The sequence below is a fragment of the Brachycentrus maculatus genome, unplaced genomic scaffold (genome assembly GCF_059751285.1).
Source record: "Brachycentrus maculatus isolate JH-2025_06_01 unplaced genomic scaffold, ASM5975128v1 h1tg000089l, whole genome shotgun sequence".
Taxonomy (NCBI): Eukaryota; Metazoa; Arthropoda; class Insecta; order Trichoptera; family Brachycentridae; genus Brachycentrus; species Brachycentrus maculatus.
In genome coordinates, this window is record NW_028280843.1 from 1020001 (window position 1) to 1046757 (window position 26757).

General features: G+C 29.1%; 1 protein-coding gene across 1 annotated transcript in view; it reads left to right on the top strand.

Annotated features, from left to right (window-relative positions):
* Nucleotides 1-26757, top strand: part of Dscam3 (Down syndrome cell adhesion molecule 3) — a 269026-nt gene that overhangs the window by 206650 nt on the left and 35619 nt on the right. The window contains exons 10-24 of the mRNA XM_088257902.1: nt 7616-7769; nt 10081-10232; nt 13428-13518; nt 14526-14707; nt 15531-15676; nt 15759-15894; nt 15978-16097; nt 17756-17932; nt 18010-18154; nt 19597-19745; nt 21072-21279; nt 22687-22859; nt 24588-24658; nt 25588-25843; nt 26605-26751. Coding sequence (XP_088114028.1) covers nt 7616-7769; nt 10081-10232; nt 13428-13518; nt 14526-14707; nt 15531-15676; nt 15759-15894; nt 15978-16097; nt 17756-17932; nt 18010-18154; nt 19597-19745; nt 21072-21279; nt 22687-22859; nt 24588-24658; nt 25588-25843; nt 26605-26751 — 2307 coding nt within the window. The remainder of the gene's footprint in view (nt 1-7615; nt 7770-10080; nt 10233-13427; nt 13519-14525; nt 14708-15530; nt 15677-15758; nt 15895-15977; nt 16098-17755; nt 17933-18009; nt 18155-19596; nt 19746-21071; nt 21280-22686; nt 22860-24587; nt 24659-25587; nt 25844-26604; nt 26752-26757) is intronic.

Genomic DNA, 26757 nt, shown 5'->3' on the forward strand with positions numbered 1-26757 from the left:
AAAGTATTTACAACATTTTGAGTGTGTCCAAATACTTGTTCACAAAATCTGGATTATCTCCAATTACAGGAGTTATTTTCATATTATTTTTTGACATCTCATCAAAGATGAAGAAGAATATGGAGTCTGGGCATTTACGGGGCTGACGACCGTCATCGGCTGGTTTAAGTGATCACTTTACACACGTGTAACATTCACCAATTCTACCCATTATTGACAACCACACTACTCAAATTCTTGGAAGTTCTTTATACATGAACCAATTTAGAAACCTTGTTCTTGAATCACTAGAACTTCACTAAAGACATCTATTGGTGAGATGTAAAGAAGCTTTTTACTAAGCAGAAGCTCTTATATTAGTATGTGAGGTCCGAAACCTGGATTCCTAAATGCCCAGACTTCCATATTCTTCTTCATCTTTGATGAGATGTCAAAAAATAATATTCGTAAAGTATATTTGGATTACTAGTTTTGACTTTAACTGTTATTTATTTTTCTCTATACCGGCAATACAGAAATCTATTGTATCGTATAAGGGAGTACTTTACAAGGTGCTAAGTAGTTATAACTTTCAATCCGATCCAAAGCTCCAAAGCTTCTGAACTTTGAGTTAAAGAATAAAGATGTGATAAAACATTTAACATTTCAAGTACTATACGACGGAAATACTAATATTATCTTTAAAAGATTGAGTCTTCAAGTGTGAAATGTGAATGGCAAAGTTTTTTTTATATTTCGAGTGAAAAATAATATTTGTGTCGTTTTTTGGATTCATTTAAAATTTAATACAATATATGTAAAAAAATGATACAGCGTCACTTGCCGGGTTCAAAATTTGCTTACACTCGGGACAAATATACACTGAAAATCATGTTTGTTATGCGAAATAATCGATTTATATTAACAACGTTTGTTATTATATCAATGCATATTTAAAGAAATAACCTTTTATTTTATTTTTAAATCTTTTTTTTATTTTTAAATTTATGTTAAAAAAAATTGATACAGCGTCACTTGCCGGGTTCAAAATTTGCTTACACCCTGGACAAATATACACTGAAAATCATGTTTGTTATGCGAAATAATCGATTTATATTAACAGTGTTTGTTATTATATCAATGCATATTTAAAGAAATAACCCTTTTATTTTATTTTTAAATCAAATCGATCCTGCGACTTGATTATTCGATGAAATATTTTAAACATTAATTAATATTCAGCTTTCAATAAAAATAAATTATAAATTTAAATTTCTGATTCATAATATTAGAAAATTAAATACCATTCAGTATCACAGACACGATTTTCATAAATTTATATTATGTATATATAAAATTTTAAGACGAAATAAAACGAGATATTTTACAAAAACGTGCTATTTACTATTCAAATTGTTGAAAATTATGTATTTATTTGTTCATGAAAAAATAAAATAAATAATTAAAATATTCTTTGAATGTTTTTCACAGATTCTTTGGCATATTTTATAATCTATATATAATAAAACAACTTTGTGTTTAACTTTGGTACTTTTATTCTTCAACTGGTTTCGACAAGAACCTTGTCATCATCGGGTTTAAACATGTAGTAATGTCGATAATACTTGTCGAGGCCGGTTGGCGAAAAAAAAGCACCAATAAAAAGTTGTCAAAATCAAAGTAGTTTTATTTTAATTTATGTATTAATTGTAACATCAAACACAGATTTTTTGAATCTATTAAGAGTCTACAACTAAATAGATTTAAAAAATCTGTGTTTGATTTAACAAGTAAATACATAAAATAAAATAGAGTTCTACAAATTAAACGCTAAGTCAATAAAGTTTTATAAAATAAAAATTAAAAAGTTGCTTTAGTTTTTTCATAAAATTACCTTCGAGACAGTTGTTGCTATTTCTTATTGGAAATAACCTTGTTTTTGTTCTCAGAAAAAGTACCTAGCTAAATAATTCGTTTGAATTATTTTGAAAAGAAAATCGTACGCGTTTGGATGTTTCACGATGTGAAATAAAATTTTCCATATAATCCAACAAAACATTATATTTAGAGTACTTTGATAGTCTGTGTTATTTGTAAGCCTTTTCCTTTGTTCTATAACATCATTGTTTCTATCTCTGTCAGTCATTGTTTGTCAGTAAACTGACATTTACATGCCTTGAGCTGTTTTTTCGTACTGAATTCTCATTAAGATTATTTTTAGTAATGTTCAATTTATCCGCTCCGGTGCTTTTGAATTATATGATAGTACGTATTTTTCCCATTCTTTTTGTACATATTTTTACTCGTATAATTTCTAATTTCACAGAAGAATAAATCCAAACTCTGCTTTTAAAAATGTATTTTTTTTATGTTGTGTATAACTTTATTCAAAACAATCTATACCACAATATGATCCTCAAAAACGTTTAAACATTTGAAAGACATAAAAATAAAATACACCTATTTCATAAACGCAAGTTTTGACAACCCACACATTCAATAATATATTGAGTGAATGAAGTTTTGAAATCTTGATAATTAAGAATATTATCTCAATGTTTTCTATACAATGGCTGAATATCTAGTAATTTTATAACTCTCTACAACCATAATTTCAAAGTGTTACGTTAATTTTTCAAATAATCCAATAAATCCATCTTAATTTTAAGATTATGAAGACACAAAAAATATCAAATCCAATACCTAAAAGTCAAATTTGGAAACGTAACATTTTTAATTCAGAAGTCTTACCATAAAGATAAAATTCCATGGCCTTATATTACCCAGAATTCAGGTTAAATTAAATCATAATAAAACAATTAAAAACGCAATAAAAGAATGCACTCCAGTAAAAAACAAGAAAAAATAAAAAAACTAATTTGAATCACATAAAACCCCAAAAATGTAATATATTTATTGCAAAATTAATAAAAGATGAAAGTTCCTTCAGTTACTCCTTTATTCGCAAACAGAAAAGGTATATGTATGGAAACGAATATCGAACTCAAATATTTTCTGCTCTGTTTCACAATCTAATAAAAAATATTTGATCCGGTTATGCTTTGGTATCAAGCAGAATAAACAAGGTATTATAGATTACTTGTAATCATCTCGAGGAAAACCTCTGTTAGGTTTGATCAATATGAAAAACTTAACTAACTTTTTTACTATATTCTTAATAATATATAATATATAATAAAACCCTTACCGCACCCCAATGGTGCATAGGGCACTGCTTCATATAAACGCAGTGTTATCTCGATCGATTACACATGAAGGAAAGGTGATCAACCCTCCACTTCAGGTACCAGTCCAGTGTAATATTGGATAAATATTAGAGTGAAAAAATCACTTATATTTATTTTTACCCCCCTTGGGAATCGAACCCAGGACCTCCAGAACGGTAGCCGAGCGTGCTGACCATTACACTACGGAGGCGGAATAATACCGCAGTAAAATCAAAATTTTTTTATTTGTATCCTTGTTCACAAATCTAGGAGTTATTCTTATATTTTAACAACGACAAAAAAATCACGTTTTATATTTTTAAAGATTTTGTGATATTGAATGATCCAAAGAAAACATGCGTCAAATTTTGTCAATACTTAAAAACTGTTCGGATAGAATTAATTTTATACTCATATCGCCAAATATTATACATTGCAACCCTTTATCGAAAAATCTGAAGCACAGTAATGATCACCTTGTCTTTGTAATTGATGATTGAGTCAACTCTTGATAGTGATTGTAAATAAATATTAAGTATTTTAATTTTTATTTATAGTTAAAGTTGACATCACGAATTTATATTCCATTATGTTTTTATTTTAATATTTTATTAAATGTTCAAAAATGTTTATTTTGTAATATATATTTACTAAGCAAATTAATATTTAAGGTGATTTCAATCAATGGTCAAATTTAAAGTAAAATAATAAGTATTTTTCATCTCATTTTCATATCCAACGGTAATAAAACTTAATATATAGAGGGTTGAATTAAGTGTTTAAAAAATTCTTTTTTTTTCATTAGTATTTCAAAGGCACCCAATACTGGAAAAATCTAAAGAATTATCATCTTTGGTGGTATAAAAGTAAAAGCTATTTTACGTTTAACAAAGTTCTCAACGGATGGCTTTTCTATTTGTGTTATTTTACAAAACTTGGTCACAGAATTTTTCCTTCATTAGATAAAATACACTATTCATTTCAACAAATGATTAAAAACCAATTGCATGAAAATATTTATTGAACCATAAGATTTTTTTTTAATTTTGGATATTTTTATTTCGATATGGCATATTGAAAATTTGAAAATATTTTTTTATTGAACAAAATATTAGACTTTTGAACTACAAGTTTGAAAATTCGCATCTCGAATTGGCTGTATATCTACTTTCGGCTATAAAACCGGACTTGTAAAACTGTTTCATTAATAATTCATTAGCCGTATTGAGAGAACTTTCCTGAACGTGACAGACGTAAAAGATAACTCCGAATTTTGTTTTTTGTATAAAGGGTAGAAAAATCGTAAAGCGAGGTTTTTTATTTTCCGCACAGTGCTGCCATCTAGGTGAGGATGACAGAAGTGTAAGTACCCTGTGATATATTATACCCGGCCGGAAGTTTGAACGTGTTTCCGTTAGCGCTGCTGTGCGGTCCCCAGTACACGGTACACAATGTCCACCAGAATAAATCACGCTTTCTCTACAGCATTCAATACACGAATATTTAATACAGCGCTTCCTATGTTTATTGTTGAAAGAGAATTTACGTGGGTACATTATTTGCTTTATGACAGAATAACATTAACATTTTACAGTGTAAATATACTGTCGAGGACAATAGTTTCTAGTCGTTTTATACGCGTACCTACGTATCCGTAAACCGTATTACACTGCGCAGCGTGACATACTCGGATTTTGGAAAGCAGGTACATACTAAAGTTAGTCAGGACCTTTCGTGTACTCGCACTTAAACAATCTTTACATTCTGTACTTTCTCATTTCTACGTAATTTTCCTTTATTGTTATGTATGTACAAAAGTACTGGAAAAAATACACGAAACTTTATTTTAAAACACCTCTTAAAAAAGTTATTTTCTTTTAAAGATTTTTTTTTTTAACTTTGAAAAAAGCATGCATGCATCTCAGCGTGATAGATAGAGCGCCTCAAAATGGGATCGAAAATTTTAAAATTGTGGGATATGAATTTTTCGTAAACAAATGAGAGTGAGGCTGTTTGCTTAGAAAGCTGATGAAATTATAATTTAATCAATAAAATCAATTGTGATTTCATAACAAAATTTATAATATAGATAACCAAAAACATTGCGCAACATTTGTTAGTGTGTCTAAATATTTTTCATATATCTGGGTTTTCTCCATTTAGGTGTTATTTAAAAAAAATCTCAACGTAGATGAAGAAGAATACGGAATTATAAATATTTATTGAGCTTTTGACCAGGTTTATAACGGAAGTGTGTAAATTGATCACTAAACCAGCCTATGACAGGTCATAAGCTCTTTAAATACCCAGACTTCCACATTCTTCTTCATCTTTGTTGAGATGTCAAAAATAAAATTCGTACCAAATATTGATAGAATTTTATTTATTTTATAGGTAGATTTGTTTCTAAATTATCGAAAAATAAGAAAAAAACCTTTTATACCATGATTTCAAACATAGCATTTGATAGCAAACCTTTATTTTCATGATTATCCAATAGTATTATAACAGTATTTGTGAATATAAAAGAAACATGAATGTCATCGTCTTATATTGATTTTCGCCATTAATGGTTGCGAACATATATGTAAGTTGGTAATTTAAGCACATTTTTCGGCGCTCTCATCCTACTTTTCGCCTTTATTTCTCCAGAAAAACATATGTTTTGTGTGTCAATCAGAAATAAGATCTGTATCGGGTTGTTCAAAAACAAATACTGGGCAAATGAATTGGAAAGAGAAATGAAAAAAAGAAAATAATACCATATAAAAAGGGGAAGAAGTAACGCTACATCTTCATTGAATTCGTCTAGCCTATCTCTTGTGACAAATAAAATAAAATGAATATCTTTAGGCGTCTGTAGTTCGCCTCCGAAATTGTTTTCCATACATTCTCCTTTTCATCTCTATCGAAAAATTGCTTTGGCTTACATATAAAAGAAAGTTCATTCTTGAATATGTTTATTTTTAAGTGTCAAAAAATAACATTTTCTTTTATTTGGTGCGTAAAATAACCAGTCTAAGAGAGTTATCGGACTATAAATCTTTGTTGCTTAAAGTTGGACTTTTGTATATAAGCTATAAAATATTATTTGATAAAATCATATAAAAAATATATTCACTGCAAATAACATGTAAATTAAAACATCGGCATAATATGACAATATATAACCCCTTCCCCTTACTTTCCCCTCTCCTTATTTATAGAAAAATTTTATATTTTATATTTTAGTTATTATACAGACCTGAATGATGGAAGTTTAACTTCTGAAACATGTAGTCTATAATAAAACTCAAGTGGTAAAAAACGAAGTGTTTTCTTTAATTATTGTAACATGTCTTACCACAAAGTTAATGCCGAAACAAGAAATAAAATGACAATATATTTATTTATTAATTGATTTTGCGTTTAATTTGTAGAACCCCATTTAAATTTACGTTTAAATATTAAAATAAACAGATATACTGAGTATACTAAGTTATATTTTACTAACCAAAACACAGAAAAAATTAATATTGTGACAATTGTTTCGTCTAGTTATGGCATTTTCAAACGAATGTGAAGATCAAATGGACTGACGGTCCTTATGTAGCTATACAATTCTAAGTGACAGTTTTAACACGTGCAGCAATAATTTATGGGAGACAACAGTAGCTAATGGGGGATGTAGGTAGGTACTAGGTACGTACCCTTGTATTTTTTTTCTGGGGAAAAAGATATTCAAATTTTCAGTTTTCCGTTTTTCAAAAAATTTACTTGGTTAATACTAGTAATTATCAAAGTATGTTTTGAAACGTGTTTTGATGCAATAAATATCAATAATTATAAAGTTGAGTGCACCAAAATAACTACATGTAGTTATAATTTTAAAATAAAACTACCGTAATGAAACTTTTGTAAAGTACTATTGCAGTACATTTAAATCAAAAGTGTCAATTTATTAGGGACTTGTAACTAAATTTATAAAAAAATTATATTTATAAATTCAATACGCTCAAACAGTTATTTATTATCTTCTTTCAAAAACAATACACTCCAACTCGTTATTTGTTCAGAACAGTTATGATTTTTTTTAACCACAATTTATATTTTGAAGTAGGTATAATATACACCTCCTTTCCAGTTTCATCCATGTAAGTGAATATACGTACATAATCATAAAAAATTTACCCCATTAATTACCTTTTTTAAAATGTAAATGTCACACCCAGGGTAACGTAATGCGATTTCTAAGATAACTCCTTGGTGCGGCTAAAGACGTTTTTATATTTTTGAAAACATATGAAAGTAGTGCTGTTCTTCATGATGCCTTAATGGGTAAACTCAGGTGTACCAGAAAACTCTTTACAAAGTATTAAGACTTAGCGTATTTCGTCTTGTGTAAATATTTAATTTTTTAATTTTTCCAGACACTGCTCCTGAACTTCAGTACACTTTCATAGAACAAGCTCTGCGGGGAGGACCCGCTGTGTCCCTGCGATGTTCAGCAGCCGGGGCACCATCTCCTAGATTCGAGTGGCACCTCGACGGACAGCCCTTGTCCGAAATATCTCCGTCACACAGGTTTATACTTGACTTAATGACTACATTTTATTTTTATGTGAAGAATTTCGTTCTCTTAAAAGAATTGTTTTTTTTTTCATCTCTGTCTTTAGTATTAGAATCAAAAATATAGTTGCTGTGGGCCTGTTAATAAAGAAATAATTATTTTAAAAAAGTAGAATAAATTTTTTTGTGTCCGTACCGTACATATAATCAGAAAATCACAGGAAAATAATCAAGAGAAGCCGGGTCATAATTGGATCCTTAAGGGACAGCAACAGACATAACTCTCCATATTTCCAAATTATGCATTATGTTTTCTCATATAATTTATGTATGTTATGGGTTCCATTGGTAGAAGATTATCAGTAAAAGATGGCTAGTCCTTTTGGTTTATTCTATATTTAAGTTATTACAAGCTTCAAGTAAGTGACCACTTGTAAGGAAAGACTATTCTAGAATGACGCTTGTCAGACTACGTGGGTATACACACGGTTGCGAAATGTTGTTCTCACTACTATGTCCGCAACATTCCTTATAATTTCAAAACTAACATTCAATAACAATGTATATTAAAACTCATCTGATAATTCAAATAAATGATAAACTTTTCACAACATTTTGAGTGTGTCCAAATACAATTTTTACCATTTCTAATCCTAAATGTATAAAACCCAAATTTGTGAACAAGCAACATGACATTTTTTGGCGTAAAACATTGCTTATCATTCAAAATGACGTTTAATTAGTCTGTTAAGATCGAGTTCAAATACAATGTCAATTATATAAATAAAGCATTATGTTAGAAAAAGCTTAATCAATTTTCAAAATAACATAAAATATGAAGTCTTGTTTATTTATCACCCAAACCATGTTATAATTTGCAAAACAATAGGATATTCAACTCTGTATTTCAGAATAAAATTTAAATTAGTATGAAACCCTGGGCACAGTTTGTAGAACAAAAAATATTGATTAATTGAGTTAAAATAATTTACACAACTCAGAAACTCTGGTTTTGAAAACCAAACTTCTCAATAGCTACACATATTTTTTATAAACCCTCATCATGTTCATGACAGGCCAAATCTTGCAATTAATTGTTTAACTAATAATTACTGAAAATAATCATAATTTTGTTTTCATTTTTGAAGCAATTGTTGCGTACCTTTCATAACTTCTCGTATATGGTAAAATGAATTGAATGAAATAGAAAATATTAAATAGAGCATTTTAATAACAAAAAATTATAAAACTACCTTAATGATTTGTCGTGTCGGGTTGTGGTCCCGTGGTTAATGTCGCGGATTCTTAAGTCAGAGTTTCTTGGTTTGAATCCACCTTACCACAATTTGATACCTATATCTAATAATGAGCCGCTTAGCTCACAGAAACAGGATAAAATTGAAATATTTGTGTAAATAATAAAAAAAAACATATACTTATTTCTCTTTTTTTAAATAATAAAAATAAAATAAAAAACGCAATTCACATTTTTAGTAATTGTGTTTCAAATACGATTACATATCATAAATTTATTTCAAATATCTCATTTATAAGCATTTATACATCTGTGGGAGCTGGTGTTAAAGATTAAAATGTGTGCTAGGAAAGTTATTTCCTGATGAATGTTTACAAATCCAAAGTCATAGTTTGTGAAAAAAAATGTAGATCTTGATGAAAAATAGGAGGAAATGGGTAAATTTTAGACAGAACAGGTAGATGATTTCGTATATATGGGAAGTAAGTGTTTTAGGGATGGAAACATTGATAATAATATAGAAAGGAGAGTGAATGCTGGGAACTGAGTGAATGGTGCACTGAATTTATTTAAAGCAAATAAATCCCTATTAGCGAAACATAAACTGGCATTAAACAACGAAGTCCTAGTTCGAACTCTAATGAATAGAAGTGAAGCATAAAAACAGCTTGATGGTTAGTCAGTTTATTTAAAAATTATGAATAAAGCCTTAATAAAACGGCAAACTTATTCCCTTAAAATAATAAATTATCTCTATAATTAAAATTTGAACATTGTTTTAAAATCACTGTAAATATTTTATTTTAACTTTATTATAATATGTACCAGTTTCAAAGTTAACCACTTTTTTTCAAGACTTATTAAAAGAGTATTAATAAATTATATTTAAATAATAAAATGGAAGATCAAAAGTTATTACTGCAAATAAAACTGATAAAATATCTATTTTAAAATCGAGAACGTATAACGATGTATATTGGAAGTATATTATACGCTATAAAATTTGTGAAATGGAAAATTTTAATTAAAAACCTTCACCGTGTGACCACTATACGTTTGTTACGTTTTCAGGTATTCCGTGGGTGAGTACATGACCAAGAACGGAGATATGATTGGTCACCTGAACATATCATCCGTCCGGACCGAAGATGGTGGCCTGTACACGTGTATCGCTGCCAACTCCCTCGGGGAGGTATCCCACACTGCCAGACTCAATATATATGGTAATTTCATTTTCATTCTCTGTACATTTTAAAATGCCCACATTTAAAATGACTTTTAACCAGTAAAAGTATTATCTCCGCCGTATTTCAGGTATTATAACAAATTTATGTGTAATTATCACAAAAAAATAATCACGTGTAAAATGTGTTAATATTACAAATTGAGTATCGTTATAATTTTCATTTATGAACTAAGGGGATATAGATTCTAGGTGGGTTACATGAGAAATAATTTGTTTGTAAAATAATCACTTGTAAAATTTGTGGTTATTACAAAATGGGTATCGTTTTAATTTTCGTATATGAACTAAGGGGGGATAAGGATTCAATGTGGGTAAATTCTTTTAAAAAGTGAGGAAATTCGTAAAGGAAGTTGAAGGAAATCATACTGCTCTCCTAATTATTGGATTTAGGAATCGGAAAATATTGATGTGTTATAGATTATGAAAGCGAAAGAGTCTAGGGTGAAAGATAAGAGAAAAGAAGTGGAAAAATTAACGGTAGGGCTCTTAGGGTCGCATTTACGTACTTGTGCGTTTGTTTATTGAAATGGTTATCAGTGATTTTAATTATTATTTTTAATGATATTTTAAAATAACGAAATATGAATAAAAAATAATCAATATTTTCACTATATAATTTACTTAAACACCTTTTGTTACATACTGTATTTTTTTATGATGCTTTTTAATTTAAAATTTATCAGTTTATATCATGTATTTTTCTAAATTCAAATATTTTATGGCTTTGTATAAGTTAAATTGGTTAACTATCTCCCTATAAACTTACAAATTTGATGTTTTTAAATATAATACAATGTCCCAAATACAATGTTTGGTTTCATAGTTTTACATTCATTTATGTTTATACCTGATCATTAAGTGTTGAGTTTTATCTTATACACAATGGAGTTTATGAAAATTTATTTTTCATATAATTTGAACCAAATAAGCGAAGTGTTTTTGTTAAATTAAACTCTGGAACAAACATTTTTGATTGGTAAAGTTATATGGATATAGTGATTTTTAAAAAGTTTAACAAATTAATTTTAAATTAGAATCTTAAGAGGATAGGCACAATTTAAAACTAGTTTTCTTTTTTTCCTTAATTGTACTCATCAATACGAGTATTTACATATCAGATGTTTCATAAAACTTGCTTTGTACAAATAAAAACTGTGAAGAGTTTTGAAAAATTTAAACAATTTTTAATAGTAACTGGCGGAATAATAAGCTGCATTTAAATGTAAATTAATCAAATTAGGATTTTATATGCATCCAAATAAAAACTTTTCCAAACAAACCATAGATGGCTCCCGTGAACTCAAACATAAAGGTGTAATAAGATTTATTATATATGTATGAGTTCCAAAAAATTAAGTTGTGTGTTTAACAATTACGGGTAGAATAGTTAATATTTCACGTGTGTAAACTGATCACTTAACTAACCTATGACAATGCTGTAAATGCCCAGAGTTCCATATTCTTCTTTATCTTAGTTGAAATTAAAAAACTGTTTTTTATTTTTATTTATCAAGACATTTAAAAGACATGCGTGAACACTAGTTGACGGGATTAAAGGACTTCTCTCTTAAGGCAGCCTTCGTAGTGCACCTACAACGTTTTAAAGTTCCCGAAACGAGGGCCAGTTGTAGGGCTAATTAAATTAGCATAGGCTGGTCAGTAAGTTAACAAGGGTGGAAACTGGAAACTCACAAAGCTGAAAAGGAATTGTTACGACGTAATGTAATTTGGGTCTCAATGTTTAATGACCGTGTAAAATACGATCTTTATACATAAGTCCGATAGGCTAAATTCTAAATCCTACTCACAATACCCTTTCTGTATTGTGTTCAACATGCTTGTTTACTTTCCGTGTAAATAATTTTACGCGTTCTCTTAAATGAGCAGTCCGACCTTTCTAAGGGTAATTTTGAGTCGTGCGAGACGGTACTAAATGTACGAGTACCTATGTACGCAGTGTTTACGTTAAACATTCACTTAATTTTCTCCTTATACAAGAATGAAACCTTATCTTACCCTCACACCAAAATACTTTGAAAATCCCTCTTAAGCCCCTTATATACTATAGGCTGTATTCAGTTATCCCGTTTAAAATTTGACCATGTAACTCCATATTCCATGAAATTTCATACAAGAAAGAGGACTACAAACAAGATCCTCGTCCTCACCGTACTCTTAAGTATTTGAATTTCCAATTATTGTTGTGAATCAAATAAAAATCATAATTGATTTAAACAAAAATCATGTCGTCACATCTAATGTATTTCAAAGTCAAATATTGGGTTATTTTATAAATTCTGGACATTTTTAACCTATTTTCAATTCTGTACAATTTTTTTTACTCTTTATCGTTTTTCGATTAATATTATAAATAAATAAATATTTCCTCTCTAAAACATTAAAAACGTGTGATGTCCGTACAAAAATTAAAGTATTTATATTTTCAAAATGTATCGAAGATGTGTGATGAAACCGGGAACACGATACGTTTTTAAATTATTTTGTCATGTTAAAAATAATAAGTTCAAAGGTTTTATTTAATATAAAACAAAGAGTTAATTCATATATTTGTTAACTTTTTTAAAATTTATTATTCATTTATATAAGAATAAATGTTAAAATCGAGACGAATATTTCCTTTTCATAATAAATTATTCTTACTTTTTTTGAATTTAAACATATTTTTTTATTTATTTGGTTTTATTTAGAAATATATGTATGTATGATGTTTCATACATAATAATTGTTCGAAGCATCTCGAAATATATGAGGCTTCGAACATGCATGTTCTTGAATGCACTATAGATGAATTTTCAATCGCGGATATATGAATATTACATAGCATTTAAATTGATCACTTCCACCAGTCTATGACGGGTTATCATTAACATAAATTTTTATGCTTATGTATTTCCTTCTCACAAATTACATTTAAAATAAAAATATAATTCAAAGATTAAATCCAGAATATTCACAAAGATCTGAGCATATTGAAAATAAATTAGTCTTCAAAATGTATTACTAAACATTTTTTTTATTGTTTGACATACTTTGTGACTAATCAAGATGCTTTAACTAGTAACAATTTAAATTTTTATGTAGGTAGTGCTTTAATAGTTAATATGCCTAAGCCTGTATGAATGACATTTTATGAGGTAATTAATTGTTACAGGACCTCCATCCATAAGAGCTGTTGGACCAATCAGAGCAGTGGCTGGTTTTAATACTACGATTCATTGCCCTTATTCAGGATATCCTATTAGGTAATAAAACCTTTTATTCATTATTTCATCGAACCATTAAAATAATTTATTAAAGGGTTAAATAAAAATAAGCGATTGAATTTTAAATTCCGAAGCAATGCAACTAAAACTCTGCAAGGATTTTATGTTTATAAAATTTGTGTATTAAGAATTTGTGACTTTAAAACCAAAATAAAATAAAATGCGAAAGATTGATTACCTTCTTACCCTTCATGTTTTCTTGGTAACCAGTTAAATAAAATGAGCGAAACGTTTTATAAACGCATTAGCGATAGGTAGATATAATACCTTCTAACTAACAATAAGAACATAATTTTAGAATCGATAAATATTTTCACTATCCACTAGCGATACCCAGCCATGCATTGATGGAGCTAGTTTTTTCCAATTGGTTTAAAAAAGAAAGCAAAAAGCACACATGTAAAAAATAATTAATTTCACAATGCTAGTAAGCAAAAATTAAAAATTGTGAAACAAAAAATCTATGAAAAATATTGAAGACACTAAGTAACACCAATGTCAAGAAGCACACTGTCCGCTTTTAGCAATTTACTATTGCGTGTATTGCTATTAATTTTTAACAGATGTCTCTGCCATAACGGTATTTTTTATAGGCACGCTTTTACCTGTTACATGTAAAAAAAGAAATATTACATTATATGTCAAAGTGTAAATTCAAATCAATCAGTGTATTACTTTAATTTTAAGATTATGAATTAACCAATATTATTATCTCCATTTACATGGACTTTAAACAAAGTTTATTGTATATATTTTTTGTTTATTAGATGTGTAAAAATAAACTTTTCGGAACATGACTTAAAACTGTAAATTACTTTTAATTAAACGTTTTTACAGTACATATAATTATTTATACACCGAAAAAATCGCTTTTAATAAAATATTAGAGGAAAAAAAAAACTTCAATTATCTATATATTCATACATTTCTTGATGTTGAAGATCATTCGAAAACGTTAATTAAATACTGAAAAAAAATTCTTTCAGTTCTGTGACATGGGCAAGACGAGGACAGGAGATCAGCAGTGGATTGAGAATAGGGGTTGGACCTCAGGGCGCCTTACACATTACAAGGGTCGATCCTGCTACTGACGCTGGCAGTTACACCTGTATCGTTACTTCACCAACCGGAGAAATCATCAAACGGGATCTACAAGTTCTCGTCAAAAGTAGGAGCCTTTGAGCAATGAAACACGATAATTTCAAATGGTTTTACAAAAAATAAATCGAAAATCAATAAAAAGTTTGTCAGTAGAGATAACGAGATTTTCAATGTGGAAATCTTTAATTTTTGATCGTAAATAGAGCCTAAAAATTAAAATTTCTTTATTTTTTGTCAGTGTTTATACATAAGTGTAAATAAAATGGTTTGTCGATTTAATTGACGAATTTCTTTTTCAAATATTGCTTTCGTCATTCACCGATAAAAATTAACGAGAAAAGCTTACAAAACTGTACTTTTTAAAATAGGGTTGGATTCAATTACATTATTTAATTTTCGAAAAAAACATATTTTTTTATTATTTTAAGATTTAAATGGTAAATACCACTATTTTTTAAATTATCGTGACACGCGTTTCGATGCATTCCATTTCATTTTCAAACACCTTGTTTGAAACTAATTCTTAACTTTGGAGTTATGTCCTTGAAACGTTAAAATATGACGAGGGTAAAAGGAGCTGTTTCTAATTTACTTACAAAACAAAGAAAATAGGAGAGAGGAAGGGCTTTAATCATTGTCATATTATTAATTGAGGGTTTATTATTATATTTATTTTTATGAATTTCAAATGTTTCTAAATGATGCAATTTGTTTCATTGATTAAATTTACTCTTATTTAATGGGATTTGTAGTGCTCTACGGATCATAGATATCAAAAAAGCAAGTTTAGGACTTGGGGATGGGCTAAGAGGGAATGAATATGTTCATGTGTGTGGGTTTTCAGTACTATTTCTATACTACATCGTATTTTTTTCATATTTTTTAAACAGATCCTCCAAAGCTCGTGCCTTTCAATTTCCCTCCTGATTTAGAGGAGGGAAGTTCAGTCCAACTTCTTTGTGGGATGACTTCCGGAGATAGACCAGTGTACTTCTCATGGCTAAAGGATGGGAATCCAATTCCGGCATCATTACAAGTACGTTTCTTTCCATCGAGTTCCTGAATGAGTTATTTCCGATCCCTGAATATCCATCAATACATAATTTATGGGTTTTTAGATACAAGAGAAATCTCTAGCTGAGTTCAGTTTCTTAATTTTTAACGACGTTAATTCGAGACACAGCGGAGATTACACATGCGTCGCCAGTAATGCGGCAGCAAAGGTTAATTTTACAGCGCAACTTATGGTAAAAGGTAAGAATTTAGATGTTATCACATGGAAATTTCATGTAGGCGGTGTTTGTTTTATATAAAAGGATGATAATGTTTATTTTCAGTTACTCCTCATTGGATTTACGAGCCGCAGGATACTTCAACTTTACTAGGAACTCCTATTATCATACATTGTTCTGCAAGAGGATTTCCGGAGCCCAAAATTAGCTGGTTCAAAGGGCAAGGTATAAAAAATAATATATAATTTATATTTGAAACAATAACTTAATGACTTTCCATTTTACAATTAAAATTTAACTTTGTTTTAAAACCACAATAAATATTTTATTATAATGTCTATCGGTTTCGAAGGTAGCCGCTTCTTTTTCAAGGTTTCGAAACCGGTAGACATTATAGTTAAGTTATAACCTTTATAACTAAATTTAAAAAACATATAAGAATCACCCCTACCTAGACTCCATATCAAAGAATATATATATATATATTTTTTAATTTTCTTTATTTATTTTTTATTTACTTTGTTTTAACTTACTTTGTTTATAACAAAAACAATGTAAAACGAACTCCCTCTCTAAACACAAGTACCTATCTACTTTATTATAGAGATAAAAACGTTATATTTGAAATGTTGTGTATATTTGACTTTTTTTTGTATTATTTAAATATGTATTTTGTAAAAAAAAACAGTAAAAAATTATGGTAATAATAAAATAATATTTAGTGTGATTTTAAATTAAAGTTATATTTTTTATATTCACAAAAATAATTTTACCTTATTGTTCAAAACATGCCTTAGTTGAAAAAATATTTAATAAAGTTTATCATGCTAATTGCGTCGCGAATATTTCTTATACATAACACAGAATCGTATCGAAGGAGCGTGAAATTTTTAATTTCGTAAGAACGTTTGATTGATGGAGCTTCCCGGTAATATGATTTTTCTTTAAAATACGTTTTAAACACTTCATTTTTCTCAGAAATGCCCTTAAAATGAAACTCGTCACGTAACAAACATAATTAGTTTTTTTTCCGTGAATTTTTTTTCTATGCTAATTCTTTTTCTTAAAAATAAGTTATTTACTAACGTTAAAATTAAATATTCTTTTATATTGGTAAGTAGTCTTTTGTACATTTACGGCAGTATAAAGAATATTATGACTTTGTTTCAAGTATTTGAGTCCACCATCATAATATAATGGATAGCGCGTTTAGCTACCAAGTTGGAGACCACGGGTTCGATTACCAAGGGGGTCGACTCAAAATAAACAATAAATTAAAAATTATTTAACGTTGACCTCGACTAGTACCTTAAGCAAAGGATTAGTTACTTTGCTGTTCATGTAATTAAAAATTAATATAATAATGCGTTAATACGATGTAGTTCCTTGTGCACCATTGTGTGCATACATGAGAATAGAAAAAAACGGTAAAGTTTGACACAATTTTAAAAACTAAGAAACGGAAGTTTTAATTAAATACAATTTTATTTAAATTCAATATAATTTTGAAGCTAAACAGCTTGTTTTCAAAAATTTAATTATGTTAGAGTATTGCGGTGGGATTGAACTTAGAAACTCTTACTCGCCTACCGCGACCCAGCTGCGGAATGATGATCAAATTCGTTCAAATTTTGTTTCATTTTCATTTTATTTATCTGTTAATAATAGAAAATACACTGAAAAAATTGGGGGCTCAAAATAAGTTTAAAATGACGACGTCTAATGAATATTAAATAATTTATGATTTAATTCGCTAAAAGGTGCAATATCTAAATATAACAACAAAAAGTCTATTCGTGGATATATCAGTAAAGCCTTTTAAAATGAATGATCTTATTTCTTCAACGTTTTTTTAGCACTTGATTGTTTAACATTGTTTTCAGGTGAAAATCAACAAGACTTTCGGCCAATCGTAGAGTTCGACAGTCGCCAAATGGTGATGTTGAATGGATCATTAGTTATTCCAGCAACTGCCACGTACAACGAAGGACAATACCTTTGCAAAGCTGAAAATGGTATTGGACCAGGTCTCAGCAAACAAATATTTGTGACGGTCAATGGTAAATAAAAACTTATAAGATTTAACTTGATTTTTACAAGATAATCTAAAGTTAAATTTAAACGTGCTTTATTTTAGAACCTGCGCACTTTGAAGTGACTTCAAAAAACATGTCCGCAAGAAGAAATGACCCTGTTTCATTGGTTTGTGAAGTGTATGGCGATAATCCTATTAAAGTGCAGTGGACCCATAATATGAAGAAAATTGATCTGAATACCTACAGGTATCAACATATAACCCACCTAATACACACACACACACACACATATATTTATATATATATATGTATATATATATATATATATATATATATATATATATATATATATATATATATATATATATATATATATATATATATATATATATATATATATATATATATATATATATATATATATATATAAATATATTTATATATAAATATATATATATATATATATATATATATATATATATATATATATATATATATATATATATATATATATATATATATATATATACATATATATATACATATATATATATAAACATATATATATATATTATATATATATATATATATATATATATATATATATATATATATATATATACGCCACACAAATTTGTCTTTGCCAACAATCTTCGCCTCTTCCAATTTCATGAATCTCTTCATGCAAACACGCTGATTATTCCGACAACTATATTCCATATTAAATCGCTTCTACCCATTTTGTAGCTTCTGTAGCACGTAGTTAGTTACCCTTTTTTCGAATCTCACTCAATCGCTCATTAATATCTTTCTTTCAACCTCTGATTCCTCCCCTTTACTTTCGATTTCCTCTCTCTCTTCTCCACAATCACAATTAAGTGCAATGGGAATGACATTCTCCTTTGAAAAATATGTAACGCTTGAACCATTGATACATTTTGAATAAATAGACATAAATACTTATATCTGGGATCCGTTCAGTATTTCATAATTGGAATTGCGCACTAAGATAACATTTAAAATAACACTTTAACTTTAAAAGTTTTAACCCTTTATTTATGATTAAACAATTGTTGCTAAAATACGATGGGCCAAAGTGTTTACCGATTGTTGTTATGATAAATTTCAATAATCTCATGATATTGATATTTCAACAAAGATGAAGGTTTTTTTTATGAGATGGAATAATAAAGGTTCGGTTTATAAAGAAGTGCTAAACATTAAATTAAATTTTATCTAGGATAGGATAAGATAAAACAACTTGTACATATAAGTAGCGTTTAAGTTACACAAGCTAGTACAAGTACGGATATAAAACCCCGAGTACCCTTATTATAACTGGTTCTCTACTTTTACTACCTACTACATATATATTTCACATATAATAGTGATATCCTTCATCGTAAACATTTTAAAATTTTCATCTGTATCCAAAATATATTCCACTCTCAAGAACTTGTAGCATTAAGTAATCATCTTGCCTTAATTTAATAAATGATCAAGTTAACACCGCATCTATCCGATGCAATGACTATCGCCCCAAAAGATAGGAATCAAAGAAGAATAAGGATACGTGAACATGTGAAACGAGTATTTTTATTAGAAAAGTAAAAAAGGGAATTGTGTCACAAGTATGTGGATATTTGTGAGACACGTTTATATTTCTTGAAAAAATATTCCTTTTTCAGGATAAGTATGTCGGAGGTTAGAACTGAGACGGGACTAAGATCGCAATTGAGTTTGAGTAGAGCAGAGAGAAGAGATTCGGGAACATATCGATGTCAGGCGGAGAACGCATTTGGTCGGAGTGAACATCTCATTTACGTGTCAGTTCAAGGTATGTTTTTTTCATATTTAACCAATAAATACATCAGCAAAAAATTCATGAATGAAACGTTGAAAAATCCCAACCTTAAATAATGTATGCAAGTAGATTTTTACAGCGCAACTTATAAATTTATGATATACTTTTTGGGTACAATAATTAAAGAAAACACTTCGTTTTTTACCACTTGAGTTTTATTATAGACTACATGTTTCAGAAGTTAAACTTCCATCATTCAGGTCTGTATAATAACAGACAGTTATTATACAGACCTGAATGATGGAAGTTTAACTTCTGAAACATGTAGTCTATAATAAAACTCAAGTGGTAAAAAACGAAGTGTTTTCTTTAATTATTGTAACATGTCTTACCACAAAGTTAATGCCGAAACAATAAATGAAATACTTTTTGGGTCATTACAAATCATTGAATTATTTACTTAATTGACTCATTGAATTTCATTCCCTTAATTATAAACAGTTGACTAACACTTTTAATTTAATTTTATTCATTGGTTTGGTGGTCATTTAGTAATGATAAATTTTATCAATTTATTTTTTTTATTTTTTAGTCGTTAAATGCCACTTTTTATTTTTTTCATGAAATTTAAAAGAGTTTGCTAAACGTTTAAAAAATAACAATGAAACATGTGAAATATAATAACAATAATGTAGAAACATCGAATAATGTTAAAATTAAGAGTCATAAACGTCAGTATTTAAAAAAAAATATTCATAATAATAAACCCAGCTAACATTAAATTGATGATTTAAGCCTCCCCTTATTGCCGGTGTTCCCGATGATATAAAATAAGATATAACTCTTGCCCTCTCTTCATCTTTAAACGTCCTACCAGCACAACTCTAAAATTTTGATTTAGCTATATCTGAATTTTTGATTATGATGCTTAATACATCAAAACACATCTCTTGTCTGAAAAGGTTTTTAGAAATAGTGGCATTTACCAAGTAAAATTTTTATAAAAACAAGCGTTTTTTAATGCTGATCTTTCACTTTGGTCGAATTAATTAAGCCCGATAAATAATTTGTTTACATATGTGGGTAAGAAGTTATTTAAAAAAATTGTATTCTTTTGTTGAATAATTGAGGTTATTATTGTATTTTTACATTTAAACATTAAATATATTAAACGTATAAATTCTTTAACAAAGAGATTAAAAAATAATTTAAGGAATTTAAGGTGTTTCCCTGATTTTTGTTACTGTTGCAAAAAAACGTGTGCACATAAATCTGATTTTATGACATGTTAGGCTCAGAGAGCTCCATTCGAGCGATTCACAAAGTCCTTAGAATATCATATCCTGTTATGATTTTCAGAGCGACCCGATCCACCGGTTTCCCTTCAAGTAGTTGAAGTGGGAGGGAGGTCTGTGAAGGTCTCTTGGTTGCGGGGATTCGATGGTAATAATCCTCTCCTGGGATACTTAGCGCAGTACCAACTCCTCGGATCCATTAACAAGGATGACTGGTTATCTGCTAATGTCGTCAACATCACATTAGAAAATGTTAAAGTATCCTATAACAGGTAAAATAACTGTCTTTTCACATTTAAATTGAATCTGTAAACTAGTATAGATGGTTGAAATAATCGTTTTGTCCCTAAGAAATATTAGTCTGTAAATGCCATTGGCATAAATTTACGGAAAAAGTGAGTAAATTTTGGTCAAATTGTAATGAATATTAACAAATTCTCATTTTAAAGTGTATAAAAAAATTATAAATAAAGACATTACTGTTGTTTTGAAAAAATTATTCTTAAAATAGAAAATTACAAAAATAATGTATAAAAAAAATGGACTTATCACCTTTTGTTTTTGAAACAATCATTATTTTAGTACTACATGAAATTAAGATAGTGTCAAATTTCATTCATTTAAATATTTTTGGTGAAATTTTTTTCAGCATGTAAAAAAAAACAGAATCTTCTGTATTCAATGGTCTAATTGCAACTGTTGGGTTCTTTTAAATTTCCTACAAAATTTTAACATATCTCTCTACGTTGAGACGTTTTATATTGTCGCCTTCGAGTATTTAAAAAACGGGGTGTCAAATGATTATTTTGTATCACATTATCCTCTTTGAAGTTTTATCTTATCTGTATTCTCATTACATTTTATAACACACTGAGCCTACTTGCAATTTAAAATATTGAATTTAATGATCTTTGTTATTTTACATAAAATAATAATAAATAAATGATCATATTTTTTGCAATATTCTTTTTATTCCAAGGTTGATGAGAATAGAGTCATCGCATTGAAAATAAAATACTTGTGCTACGTAAGGGATTTAGAGAAACGGCGTTCCTAAGTTTTCAGCAAAGGAAAAAAAATGATATTACAAAATGACTAAATCGATGAATAAGCTTAAAACTTTACCCCAGATGCTATACTTGTTACTTTCAAACACTATTTGTTAAAGTATACACAGTCTTATTGAAAACGATAAATTTACTTCATTTTAGACCTTTAAAGCATGGCAAAGTACCAACCTACTTTTGATAATTGTGAAAAGGTCTAACGTCGTATTGCGCCGCGAACCTCAATATACCAAATTTCACTGGAAAACAAGTAAATACTTTAATCCAACAGCCTTATTCGGCTTAATTAGAATTTGTATCTTATTATGAAATAAGAATGAACGAGAAAATATTTTTTGTATCTTAACTTTATGCTACATAAATTGAGTTTTAAAATTCAAAGGTTTGTTTCTTGAAGATGTTACAAAATCATTAGTACAAAACTTCACTTCAATTTTTTTATGTTCATTTTAATAAAAACGCTTTTTTTCCTACTATAAAGTTTGAAAATTAGAATATCATGTTTAATTTCAAGAGGTTCCTTCTTGACGTCTCTTCCTTTCATATTCCTCTCATATTCTGATCATTTTCGTGAAAGATTAATATATTTAATTGTTTATTTGTTCTTACTAGTGCCGATCTCGAGAGACACGGAGGAGTTGTGGGACTCTCCGAATCAGTGGTCTGTGAGACCTTAGTCCAAGGACTTCATCCTGCCACGGCCTACACTGTGAGACTGGCAGCCTATAATATGATAGAACAGAGTTCATATTCTGAACCTGTTGTAGTCAAGACGAAAGAAGAAGGTATGCTAGTAGTATAAAGATCTAACATATTTCAACTTTTTAAAAAAATATATGAATTTGAAAAATAAATGCTACCTACTTTTCCACTCTTCGATACTTTAACAAAATGTATAATTATTGTTTTTACTCATTGGTAGGCATCTTCAAACATAATTTTTTGTTTGTTTTTTTTTGTTTTAAGTATAATTTAATATTCATCAATTGAATTTTGTCAAATAATGACTCTTAACAGTTTAAATAAAAGTAATGGATTCGCAAAAATTGTATTTCATTAAAAAATAATGATAAGTACTTGTATTGGATAAGAAGTGACAAAAATTGGTAAGAAAAAATAATTACAAGAGTATGTGAGGAAATTTTCATTTAAAATCATTTATAACTTTCAACGACTTTTTGGAGTTTCCAAAATATCAAAAAAAAAGTTTTGATCACTAATTCATCAATTTTTGAGAATAGTTTATTTTGGCTTAGTATTTTTTTTTAATCAGAAAGAACCTAGATTAGGTTAAATCTAGAGAACTATGTAAGTAAAATAACATTATTAGGAGTCTATATTTGATTGTTCCTGTAATATGTTTTAAATTTGGTTTTATAATATAAAGTCGCATTGTCAATTCACCCTTTATAAGATGTTGTCTAGCATAAATTCGTGTATATTCTAAAAAATATTTATTCACTAACCGTACCTTTCCCAGCAGTCTCATTTGTCTCTAACGATAGTTTAATAGTTGTTTTGGTTCTGAGGCGTCATTGAGGTAGTATTTTATGAAAAGGTTCCATATAAATTATCCCTAATTACTTTTTGCGTAGTAAACGATCAATATTTTATTTACAGTAATATATAAATTACAAAAAAAATCCTCTAAAATACGGATAAACGTTACCAAAAACATGTATAACCTTGAACCTGCTCACTAGGTATGTGCCATAAGCATATGAGACCACCTTTTAATTTTCAACCACTCATTTTTTACCACACCTTTAAATCGGCCATAGTTGACATACAAACACACATTACATATAGGTGCGTCTTATCTTACCTGTTTTTTTCGTTAATTTTTTGTATGATATTTGTTAATTTTACTTTTATATGGTTATCTAAAAATAAAACGATGATATTATGCTTGGTTGAATGTTTTTCGCAGAAACTTTGTAGCATATTTTATATATATAGAATAAAACATATATAGAATAAAACTGGAACTCTGTTTTCAACTATTTTTTTATTTGTCCGTTTTCTCCAATCGGTTTCGACAAGAACCTTGTGATCATCAAAGTTATACATGTACATGTTTAACCCTGGATTTTTGTTGAAACCGGCTGGAAAAAAGTTCTAATTGAAAAAAGGTTAAAAACAAAGTAGTACATTTATTTTATAATATTTATTAAGCTTAACTTAATATAACGCAGAGTCGAATATATACGGCTAGTATTAATAGTTCCATAAGAAGATTTCTCTTGGCTTATTTTATCTAATAGCATTATTAAAAAGTTTGTTCCGGGAATAAAACTTTAAATATGAAAACTGAGACTCAGAGATAATTTTATTTAAATTCTTTGTCTACAAAGTAAAAACAGAAATCCTGTAAAAGTTTTTGATGCATAAAGTTCTGAATAAAAAAAAATCTAGATAAAAACAAAACAAATAAGTTATACACGTTATAATTAATTCACAAATAATTAAATGTGTATTAAAAAATATTTTAAGCTTTAAAAATATATTTTCAGCTCCAATGGAGGCTCCAATGAACGTCCAAGTTCAGACAGGGGGGCAAGGAGAGTTGCACGTTACGTGGAAGGTATTTTAAAAATCAATTTTATAAATTCCACTTTATCCATTTGTGACAAAAAGAAAGATAACGAGGAATACTAAACCATTATTTTTTGTGCGAGTGATCAATTATCTCGTCCAAATTAATGTCAGCAGCTTAGAGATTTTGGTTCGTAAATAATTAAGAATCATTTACCTGGTTATTGAAAATCATATCTGACAAAAACTAGTATCAGAATTGTAGAAAATTCGATTATTGTGATACCATCATATGGTATATAAAATCTAATCTCTAATTGACGATACATTTAGCGTTTTTTATGAGCAATGAGCATCGTTTTACAGTTTTTTTTATTCATTCTACAAAAGAAAATGAAATGCCCAGACTTCAATTTTCTTTCGCAAAAAAATACACGCCTGATGATGTCAGTTACAACCAAACCCGGTTGCTGGTCAAATAAAATTAATATGGAAAAAAAAAACTGCAAAGTTGTTATTTGGTTCCATAAAATGCAGTTCTACCAAAAAATGACATTACAAAACTGAAATCTAATATTAAGTATAATGTGTTTATTGGTCGAATCGGGTCATTGATTTTAAAATAAATTGATGAAAATTACCAATGTATTATACTTTCAATAATATATAAAAAATTAAACCCTTATCCGCACCCCAATGGTGCATAGGGCACTGTGTCATATAAACGCAGTGTTATCTTGATCGTTTATACATGAAGAAAAGGTGATCAGCCCTCCGCTTCATGTACCAGTCCATGGTAATTTTGAATAAATATTACAGTGAAAAAATCACTTATATTTATTTTACCCCCCTTGGGAATCGAACCCGGGACCTCCAGAATGGAAGCCGAGCGTGCTGACCGTAACACTACGGAGGTGGACGAAAACAATCAATTTCTTCAATAATCTTGTATAAACAAATGATTTTCGTAATTTTCAGGCCCCTCCTCACGATTCCTGGAACGGAGAAATTCTCGGCTACTTGGTAACGTGGAGCGAACTAAACTCCAACTCTCCCTTCCCATCGTTCAATTCGAACACCACTATGTCCGTCACCGTCAATGGCTGGTCCAACTTGGAGGCCATCCTGACTGGCCTGAGGAAGTTTACTCGATACGGAGTGACCGTCAGGGCCTTCAACGGGGTGGCGGCGGGTCCCGCGTCGCTTCCTGCATCCGCTACTACGCAAGAAGGAGGTACTACATATTTAACAATAGATTTGGCGTTGCATTTGTAGAAATCCATTAAATTTATGTATTAAATGTTAAATCAAACACTGATGTCAAAAGAAATGATTGCATTCGTTTGAAAATGCTATAACAATGTGAATCAATTGTCACAAATTGATTTACATGTCTTTTTTTCACCAATAAAATAAAACCAATAAAAAAAATCAACTTGGTAAAATCGAAAAATCAGTGGTTGATTTAACATTTAATATATATACTGCTACTTTTACTACTACTGCTACTATCATGCCGTTTTACTGCATGCGTATGCAGAGAATATGATACGTATGTCTCGACATTCTTCTTCTCCCTCTTATTCCTCATTGCTGAGGGTTGTGACCCTTGCAGAAGCAAGAGCTGAGTGTGTGTGTGTGTGTGTGTGTGTGTGTGTGTGTGTGTGTGTGTGTGTGTGTGTGTGTGTGTGCGTGTGTATGTGTAACCAAAATATTTTGAATAAAATCGTACATTTTTTTTCCAAAATTATAAATTATTCTTACCCTTAACAGTACAGAGAGGTAGCCAAACAACCGTACCACTAATTTATCTTTATTTTTGCAAATATCCATCAAATGAAAAATAATATATTATACCGACTTTGTAGATGAAATCCCAAAATATTTAATTAAAGCATTTTTTTTGTAAATATTTACACAACACGAAATTTTCTTTTCATCGTTAAAAAGACATGATTAATCATACTTAAGGAAGCGAGTTTGTTTACATTTCAGTTCCCGAAGGACCTCCGAGTAACGTGCTATGTTCCGCGCTGTCATCTCAGAGCATTAAAGTGTCCTGGGAGCCTCCTCCTTCCGCCCTTCACGGCGGAGTGTTGCAAGGATATAAAGTGCTATACAAACCCGCCGACGGACAAGGATGTATGC